Raw genomic sequence first — 10,499 nt, forward strand, 5'->3', positions numbered from 1 at the left:
AAATAGGAGAAAAAAATGGTGTACCACTTTATTAGCATTAGTAGAGAAAAGCCAGTTTATTAGAAGAAAGATTTGCCTCTCATCATCAAGTGTGCTTCATCCATAACACTAAAAAGCATGCAAATTATTATTCTTTTTGATAAGTAAGCATGCACATTATTCAGTGTACGATTTTTTGTAGCATAATTTTATTTATAAATTATAACTACATCCTCCCTGAAAGAGCCAATGGCATGGTCAAATTTAGTGTCCTTGCTTCTTCAATATCTTGTTTGCAATTGGAAAGGTAGGAACTATATCCACAGGAACCTATAATGGAAAAAAACAAGAATTAGCACATCGAGAATGCCTCCTCCATATACAAAGTATCAAGAATTCAGCATCAGAAAATTAGCTTAAAATTTACGATTTTAGTCGGCGCGAATGAGAAAACAAAATGGAACAAAAAACTTAAGTTTGGTCTCTCTCGTACCTGAACGTTCTCTAGCTTCTGCAAAGCGATTTGTAACGGTTCGGTGAGTTCAGAGTACTTCTGAAGCAACAATTTTGCAGCCTCTTTGTCACCTTTGGCTTGTATTGTGAGTATCTCCCTACTTAAGCTTTCAACTGCACCTTCAGCCTTTTTATATATTTGTTCTAATTAGTAAAGCGAAAAAAAAATTGAAAATAAAAACCATAAAAACAATGGAAAAATACCTTGGAGAAATCCACGGAAAATCTTTCATCGGGATGCAGAACAAAGGCACCCTTTTCATACATCCAGTTAAATTGCAGTGCTTGTCCCTTTCTGATAATTCAAAGTATAAATTATTGTTATCAGACGTAAGTAAAAGAAGTTTTGTGACGTAGGACCAAGGATGATGAATAGTTAGGTTTACCCATGAGCTTCCTCTAAACCAAATCGTACTGAGCGGAAGCATCCCGCAAGGAAGGAAACATACATGGATTCCAATAAACTCTTGGGAAGCAAATCCTGTAAACCCGAAAGGAGTTATGCAATGTCCACACTAATAGTTCAACAATTTTTGCAAATGAAAAGCATTCTCCTATGCAGCACATCAAATCTAAAAATCTTGTTATGCTTATGAAGCAAAAGGAGCATGTTTATGATATTGAATGTAAAATTTTATCTTGTAGCATAAGCTGGATTAAAACAAATTTGGATTGGTACGCCAGATGGATGGAAAACAATGTCCAAGGTCTCTATATTTATTGCTTACTGAAAATAATAAGAGCGTTAACTACCTTAAAAGATACGATCGTGTTACTAAAGTATGATGCTCTTCCATAATTTACTGAAAATGGTTGTTTACTCAAGGTAGCCATCAAATTGATATTACTTTCTAATGAGGCTATATTTGAGAAATTAAAATTGAAGTTGACACAATACCATACTAAAACAACATCAATCGCCAGTCAAGCTTTTACAGTACAATTCAATAGCATGGAAACAGGTCAAATGTTGTAAAGGTTATTAGCTTCAATACCGCTAATAAAATCAAAAGAACGTAATATGATGACCAAGTTAAGAGTTGTTTACCTGATCAATTAGAAACCTTAGTGCCCAAAGGCCTACTATATCAGCTTTGGCTTCTTCCAAAGCAGAGTGGACTTCTTGAAGCTCCTGCATTTTGGCAAGAAAAGTCATGGTAAATCGGAATTAGTTAAATGATTCTACAAATATTCCTACGCTGCAGCTTATTATGTAAACCAACCAAATAATTTCACTATTAACCATTAGAACAACTTGAGGAACTCTGTTCCTAGTCAAAATCTTCTTGACTTGGCAAATACATGATCGGTGCAAATTATACAGCACACTTGGCAATTGTCATATTAATTTAAATGCATATAATATATTAATTTTCTTATGATGACATTATATTAGATTATATAGCTAACATAATGGTTGCAGATAGCCTCATGGAACCACATCTCCACATTAGTGTTCTAAGTTTAAATATACCACCCCCAAAAAAATTTGAAACATGATTGATAATAAGGAAAAGTAAACACCTAACAAGTTTAATCATGTCACTAACCAATCTAACCGTAGACTGCTTCCCATTTGGAAGGATAATGGTATGAGGTCCAATCCCATGGCAGCACTCATGGCAAATGGTGTGAGTGAAGAAAGAATCAAAATCAACAAGCTCTTGCTGCTCCTCTACAAGACATGCATCAGCTATAGGCACAAGAATATGCTTGAACCTGGATTAGGCAGCTTGCTATTGTAAATATTTCTCATTTAAAAATAGAGGACTTAATATTAGTAAGCAAAGGAAAAGGGCTGGGAATAATAAATTCATCATGCTTAGGCAATCTGAACAATATTGTGAAAAGAAATTTCATACTTGGCCTCTGAAATATTCTTAAGCATCACCATTGATGTTCCACGGTCTTTTACTATGCGCTCGTCATTTGGTAGATTGAAAGCAACAGTTTGAGGCCCTTTAACATCCTAATTTAAAAATTCACAAACTGGATAAATGAAAGTATGCATAATTTAAGCCTAAGTAGAAAACAATGATGTTGTGTACGGTAGCTTTAAAATAGTAGGGAAAATATATACTATGCTGACCAAATCATTGAGATATAAAAAGAAAAAAAAAATAATCAATTCCTTTTACGGTAAATTGGGGATCCATTTCTATGAATTTGTTTAGTTCCTCTATGCTATTTATTTTAATCATTGCGATGAAAACCATACTTGTAAAGATATGTATATATGGTTTGTTTATATTCATGGTTTGCTATATAAAAATTAATTATAAACTAAGACCTTCATCTATGTAATTTCTTGACAACCATGTTAAGCTTAAATTTGTGGGATTTGCTTTATTATAAGAAAACACAACTAAAATGAGAGCACCAATACTTCTCAACAACAAGCTTTGACAAGCACATTATGATAATTAAAAATTCAATCAATGAAAAAATACCACAAATTCACAAACTCACCCCGGCATTGTAGAGGAGTTGGATGACTCTAATTGGAGCAGCAATCACATCTTTAGATTTATAAATATTGTCCAATGGAAGATTTTGTTCCAAAACCTGTTACCAATTGGTCAATTTAGGACTAGAAAATATGGTTTGAGTTATGAAAATAAGGATAAATAGTAAACCTATTTGCTATTTAGGTAAAAGAAGACTGAAAAATATTACCTGTAAATGATCACCAAAAAGTTTTAGTTGAGCTGTTGCTTTGTCGTCTCGAACTCCAATGAATGCTTCAAATGTGGCCTAACATGTATAAAACCATGAGTTATAGCCTATTAAGTGACATAAATTAATTGCCAAGAATAAGAAACATAGGTGAAAATTTGAATATGATGAATGTAAAAGCTTAATCAAGTGTGTGACATAAACCATACCTTGTACCCAAAGAGTGCATCTTCATATGTTTCATATGGACCAATGGTAATATCAAGCTTTGAGTCCTATACAGAAAAATCAAATGAGGACGATTACTTCTTCTCCAAAATGAAAACCTAAAGCATTTCATTCTGTTTACATGTATGTGCATGTGAATATATACACACACATGTGTGTGCATGCATACTTACATGGCAAAAACAGAAAAATTTACCAAAGTGGAAAAGAATATAACAGGGGTCGAGATATCTTTAAAGAGAATACTGAAATTAATTTAGTCAAAATGTTTTACTTTGAATTTACTTTGGTAGATAAATGATAAAAATACTGACCAGCTCCATCCAGGCTATATCAGAGTCGTAGTAGTCATTTGAAAGGAAAGCATCAGCTCTGCTATGAAGAAACCTCTTCAAACTGCATGTAGAAGTGACTTTGTAAATTTGAGAAATACAGAGGTGTTCATCAAATACGATATCAGTAACAGAGAGCAGCAAACAAGATACCTAGGTGAGCTTGATAAGTCACCAGCTTTATGTAACAATTCAGCAGCCTTTCTGAGGAAAGAACTGTACTCTTGAGCGAAGGGAACAGTATATAGATCATGAGCAGAATGCAGTAGATGCTCTGTGTCATCAACTGTTTTATTATAAATAGAAGAATCTAGAGCAAATTCACTACGCCTTTTAATAACATTGAAGAAGCCTGTTGCATCTTCTTTTTGCTCATCTGTTAAACTGCTCTTCCATAATTCAAATTCCTGTTGAGAAAATTGTTGGTCATCAGTCATGGAAGGAAAACAATATTCTCTATGAGATGCCACAGAATCAACTTAGTTGTACCGTTTTGTCCATATCCGGGGGATAGAAATTTGCACCAGGTGGCTTCAACACAGGAAATGCAGCTTTATATTCGAGACCCTTCCACCCAGTAACTGCAATTGTGGCTTCAGGAATCAACTTCACAGCAGAATCCGCAGTTGTCAAAAATGCCTCGTTCTCATCAAGGCTAGACCTGTTGATGGAAAATGACTTAATTTTAAACTTCGTATTTGTGTAGCTACATATCAACATAACTAGTAAAGCTTCCATTAAAGAAAACTATGTAACATTTAGCATCTAAAAAGGGAAAAAATAATAATATAAATATATGAATATATGTTCAACAACAAAAAAGTATTGGATATCTAAAAACAAAAAAAATACTGACATTACGGGTATTTAAAAAGCAAACCTTTGGTTGCATAATAGAGGAAACTGCATTGAGAATGTTATTCTCTTCTACTAGTACTACGATTTCATTTTCTTAATAAGTAAATTATTATCTTTTAGAAAAAGATAATTAAAATTAGAAAAACTCTGGAAAGAAGAACCTGACAGAAATTGAAAAATTGTTAAGTAGTTTCTTGTATCTCTCATGTCAAACATGTAGAGCTATGAATCCATCAACATGCATTGAAGAATGATACAAAGCACATAGACACACATACATACATGCACGCATGTGGATTTGGGATAAACAACACGTATTGGAAGCATAGTAAGTCGAGAAATATTTACCATGGGCTCTTGTTAATTAAATAATACGCCCATTTTAACTTGTCTATATGGGATGCATCTGCATGCTTCTTCAACCAATCTCTTAAATCAGGATTACTGTACCAAACCTGATTATTAAATATAGAGCATATTAGATAGAGGAAACCATTTACAATCAAATGAAATGCAGAAATGAAAAATTATGCAAGCTCAAAACAAAACAAATCATATTCACACTATTTGTGGAAATAATATATGTCAGAGCATAAACAATGAAAATTCCAAATTTTCTTCAACATGAAATAAAAAATGATAACCATTTTGCTAAGACATAAGATATTTGCATTCAATAAATGTACATCATTAGGAATTCATTCCAAAAGGAAAAACCACAACCATTGGCCAAAAAGGCAGTATAAACATCACCACAACACTTACACATCTTTATGGCATAGACATGTCATAAAAGAGAATACATCTTACAGCTATTCTACTATATGCAGAAGATATTGTAATGTGTGTATAACTATTTATATTTCAATATGTTTGTATGTTAAATAACCTGCAAGCAAAATATTTCATCCATGATCGTTGCAGCCTGAACAAGCAGATTTAGAGCTTCCTTATCAGCATCTGTAAACCCTGTCAACTGCATCAAGTGAACAAAGAAAATCATCTCTAATTCTCAGTTGACTGCAATAAGAATTAAAACAATGAAATGGAAAATAGGCCAAAAGAAATTACAACAATCCATCGTTTTTTTAATTGAAGAACTGCACTATAACAAATGTTGAGGTAATAACAATGCAAACACCTAGATTTAAAAGAAAAGTTAATTTAAGTTTATTAACACCCAGGGTTTTGAACATTTTAAGGAATTGTATTCAATTGTATGGGACGAAATATTGTTTTTCACTACATAATTACCCATACCTTATGTACCCTACCATTCAATGTAGGGCTTTGTGGTGAGAAAGGATAAAGTTAAAAGGGGGGTAACTTGAAGAAACTGTTATAATAACAGAGTAGGAATTCAAAAACAAACTGATGGAATTTTATGAGATTGAAAAGTTAATTATAAATCCCAAAGAATTCAAGAGCCTTGTTTGAGGCTCTACCATAATAACTCATCCAACCAACAGCCAAAACAACAATGATCCAAACTCCAAAGCGAACTAATTAGATTCCTCTTTCTTCTATAAAATATGTTTGCACTATGTATTTTTTATAGTTGTAGACAGAAAATAAAATATAGAAAGCACTAAAGGAATTGGATATTAAAAAATAGAACACCGTAATAGATGTACAGCACCAAAAAGAAAATAACCTCTGGATCAAGGGAAACAGGAGCATATCGACGTAGTTGCTTTTGTAGTGTTAAAGAGCGTGCTACATTGTTCTCTTTGTACCTTTAACAAATTTATAAGAACATTAACATGAGTAGAATGTATAAATACTATACAACCCATTCTTTTCTTTTCCTTTGCTTTTTCAACAAGTTCATATAGCTCTTGTACAACATCAAAAGGAATAGTAGTATAGTGGCATCCCCTAATAAATGTCAATATTACAGGGACATCCCTGTACCAAAAATATTTACTAATACATAATTGGTCATACTTAAATGAGATGAGATTTTATATTTGACTTGAAACAATAGTGAGAAGTTCCACATACATGAGCAAAGCAGATGAATGAGAAGATTTTATTGGGAATTTTTTTTCCACTATACAACCCCGTGGCAAGACTAAATATTTTTGGTCCAAAACCTCTCCCGTAACCAGTAACCTTGACCTAATACTACGAGGTGGGATTTTTACTAAAAACATAAAAGTGGATATAGATGTAGATCAATATCCTAATAAACACAAAATTTTTGTGAGTAGTAACTAAACAAATAAAAGAAACTATTGGCTATTGCAGCAAAGAAACTGAAATTGTTTTATTGAAGAAAGTGAAGACAAACAGAATATTGCAGCTACAATTTGTTTTGTTATCAAGTAGTTTCTAGAACATTTTCATGCTTGAAAGGAAATGAAAACACTAAGATACACGGTTGATGGTATAATTGCAGTTTAGGAGTGAGTTTGTTCAGTTAAAAAAATCTCACATGTTACAGAATATGTATAATCTCTCTCATTTTTTTTTTTTTGCATCTTTGTGTGGTTAGTTATAGGATCGATCTTCCACTGTATTCATGAGATATAAATAATAGATGAATTAAATCACTCTTCTTGGGTTCTTTGAAAAATCAAAACCACACTAGGAAAAACAAAGATAATTCAAGATGGGCAATAATAGATACATCATAAATTTATATACATTAGAGAAGGATACCATCCTAAACATACCCTATGTTGTAGGAATCACCTAAAACTATTTAGAAACCGAATCATAATAAAATGAAAACTACGGAGTTAATTATTCTGACAGATTCCAGCCAATTCTTACAATGACATACCTCTGTTCAATTATGTCAAAAAGTTGACCGTACTGTCCATTTACATCATATGGGACATATGCTGGATCTTCTTTAGCAAGTAAGCTTTTATACTCCTTGTAAGAAATATATTTAACGGCAGAGACTTCTGATTCCTGTCATTATTATATACAGAAAAAAAAAAATATGAGCTCTTGTATATTTCAAAGCTTCAAAAGTAACACACCTTAACAAATCAGTAGAACAATACCAATAAGAAGCAGATGATAAAAATTGCTCATATGTTTATTTATTTTTATTTTTTTTGAAGAAAAAAATAAGGTAGCAAATGCAAGAGAAGTAATTTTTTTTAAGTAAAAAAAAGTAGTTTATTCATTACACAATAACGATAAAAGGGTGAAGAGAAGTGTTCTGGAAGAGGCTAAAAGGTATTGAGCTGAGCTAGAAAAGCAAATCCCTGTGGAACACTCCAAATGACACAGCAGTATAGTAGGCTTGATAGATGTAGCTTTTCAGGTTGGTTAAGTGTCTTTTCCTAAATTACCAAAGTCCAAACTAGTAAACTACTATAGAAAAACAACAAATATATCTCAATTTCTGAAACTAGCAATTTATTTTATTTTAAGCAAAACCTTCCTCACCTGAAGAGTGAATGCCTCAAGAGGAATTGGATCTAGCGTTGTTACCAAATATACATCATTGAATTCATTGTTGATGAATGTTCCGTCATTTATGACACTACAACAATTAATCCAGATATAATGTTAGCTAATTAAAATATTCACTATTCAACATATACTAAAAAGTTTGGACCTCATATTTATCCAGCCTAACAATACAATAGCCTTTATTCAATATATAAAAACTCAGTATAAGCAGAAACAAATGAACCAGTAAAGCCATATTATCTCCACTATTCCTCTTGAGACAAAAATAGCTCAAACTCTAGCATGAGAACACCCATACTCAAAACTCTAATCAATTTTACAGAAACAACTTGAATGTAGCACTCCATTATTCCATATGATATAAGGACATAAACTAAGGAATAAGGTTTTTTTTTACAATTTCTTAAAACAAACCCAGCATTGTTATAAAGGTGACTATGCTGACAATGCCAACGTATCAAAAGGGCAGAGATGTTTGCTCTTAGATTACACTCCATTTTTCTGCAAACTACCCTAGGTTGTGGTCTCTCCATATGGAAGTAACCAACAAAACTGAAACTTAGAAGTAAGTTAAGCATTTGAGAGAAAGGTTCATCGAATGCACTGTCATATAAGGGTGTTTTTTTATACAGACACGCATACACCCATTCCTTCATTGCAACTATTCTTTGACATTACAGGCAGCTGAGGAGCTAGGTCCTGAATGTAGTGACTCCAACATATATGCTCTTTCCTAACTGCGCAGTTGGGTTTTGTTATAGAATTAGTAAGGTCTTTATAGCAAAAAATGAGTTTCTTCTACAGCACAACACGGAATCCCAATAATATGAATTTTACCATTCCCTGCCCTAAACCTTCTCATTACTATCATTAGGAAGCACATTAGCTTAATGAACTTAGGAACACCTAAAATATGTCAGACTGAGAGAACAGGGAATGAGAAAGAAAAAAACAGTCATATTGATCGCCTAATTTATATAAAACTCATTCATAACATGCTAAAATAGTCAACACATATAATCTCAGAGAAAAAAGGAAAGATTAATATACTAACCACTCTTGAAGAAAAACAAATATCATTTCAAACGCATCTTCTGGAAGGATTACACCGAGCTCCTCTTGAAGCTCCCTCCTGAAAGCGCATGTTACAAATTTTCAGGAACAAGTGTATCCAATAACTACAAAACTAAAGTAGTCATTCAACAATCTATAACAAGCGATTGGTTCCTAAACAAACTCACAAAACCATATAATTCTTTAGTTAGATTGTTTGGGCTCTAATGGCAAAGGAATTTGAGGATACAGCTTTTTTAATAACTCTCGACTAGAAAAACACTTTCTTTAGTAGTACTCAGTTTTTCTTTCTTCTAGCTTTCGTTTGTATCTTTTTCCCTCCTCTTGTTTTCATTTTGGCTTTTTGGTTCACACGAACAAAACTTTTGTTTCATATTCGAAAAAGATAAAATTATGATCAAAGTTGACAATCCATAACAGACAATTTTTTTTCCTATTGTTCTAACAAAGTTAGCAATTTTCTCACATAGTTTTTCGTCAAAAGTATGAACAAAAAAAAAAAAAGACAAATTTTGAAATCCTATTACCGAGCTGTAAGAAGCGAGGAGTCGCCGGCAGATATGTGACCAGCACTGGAGATATCCCACAATCCAGCCCAAGAATCCTTGCAGTCAGAACGCCGTTGAAGAAGCAATTGTTGCGTATTCTCCGCCCAAATCCACACATGAACTGCTCGATGGTAATCCCCATCTCGATGAACCTCTCCTCTGCAATTTTCACATTAATTCATTTAAAAGAGAAAGTCAATAATTGAAAAGAGAGTAAGATCGAATAAATGGTTAAATGAAAGAATATTCAACTGTTTGTTGATTTATATTAGCGAAGTGAAGTGAAGTGAGTTTGCCTTGGTTTTGAAAGACCTGTCTTCTGACCGGTTTTGGTGAGGACGTCGAAGTGTTCCTCCTGTACGGCACCATCGCCGGCCGCCATTGTTGTCAACTTGGGTATCTAGTACAAGCAATGGTCAAGGGGAGAAGAAGTGGAGGACTTTGCTTTTCACAGGAGTAGTACTAGGAGAGTAGGAATGTTGGCTGTCGTGGAATATATATTGGAATTATTATATTAAAAATATAAATTTACACTTAAGTTACAAAAACACTTTTACACTATCATTTATACAATCAGTTGTAGGGTAGTTTGTTGCGTGATTATGCGGTGGTTGTGATACGAATGGTCGGCCTCCTATTAGATTTACTTATGCTAGAAGGTGTAAGCAAGGTAAAACCAATGATGTGTTGGCTTAGGAAGGAGTATTTTGATAATTGTACTTAGTGGTGAGCTACCTTTTGTATGGAGAGGGAATGTTATTTTCGGTTATGCATTTTGTAATAGAGAAATCTCTACTGCATCAGGAGAGAGCTACCTTAGCTCTCTGCCGAGTGTGGGAGAGTGTCTCAATTTGCC

At 33.3% G+C, this 10,499-nt stretch overlaps 1 protein-coding gene across 1 annotated transcript; it reads right to left on the reverse strand.

The window, feature by feature from the left end:
* Window positions 1-3: 3 nt before the first annotated feature.
* On the reverse strand, window positions 4-10,125 carry LOC115699682 (nudix hydrolase 3). The gene is made up of 21 exons (XM_030627205.2): window positions 9,940-10,125; window positions 9,623-9,802; window positions 9,076-9,153; window positions 7,995-8,091; window positions 7,375-7,508; window positions 6,241-6,322; window positions 5,476-5,562; window positions 4,935-5,041; window positions 4,218-4,389; window positions 3,882-4,135; window positions 3,711-3,792; window positions 3,378-3,443; window positions 3,169-3,246; window positions 2,962-3,057; window positions 2,355-2,461; window positions 2,043-2,211; window positions 1,541-1,624; window positions 879-973; window positions 697-787; window positions 473-619; window positions 4-309 (listed from the first exon to the last, which is right to left on the reverse strand). Exons 1-21 carry the CDS (start codon window positions 10,023-10,025, stop codon window positions 244-246), a joined length of 2,358 nt encoding a protein of 785 aa, XP_030483065.2. The 5' UTR covers window positions 10,026-10,125; the 3' UTR covers window positions 4-243.
* Window positions 10,126-10,499: the final 374 nt, after the last annotated feature.

The sequence above is a fragment of the Cannabis sativa genome, chromosome 8 (genome assembly GCF_029168945.1).
Source record: "Cannabis sativa cultivar Pink pepper isolate KNU-18-1 chromosome 8, ASM2916894v1, whole genome shotgun sequence".
Taxonomy (NCBI): Eukaryota; Viridiplantae; Streptophyta; class Magnoliopsida; order Rosales; family Cannabaceae; genus Cannabis; species Cannabis sativa.

Excerpts from the sequence above, each read along its gene's own strand:
- LOC115699682 (XM_030627205.2), bottom strand. The coding sequence starts at position 10,025 with ATGGCGGCCGGCGATGGTGCCGTACAGGAGGAACACTTCGACGTCCTC. Across the intron at positions 5,563-6,240 it reads CTGTTTCCCTTGATCCAGAG|TTGACAGGGTTTACAGATGC; the intron begins GTTATTTTCTTT and ends CACTTGATGCAG. Across the intron at positions 1,625-2,042 it reads AGCAGTCTACGGTTAGATTG|GAGCTTCAAGAAGTCCACTC; the intron begins GTTAGTGACATG and ends GCCAAAATGCAG.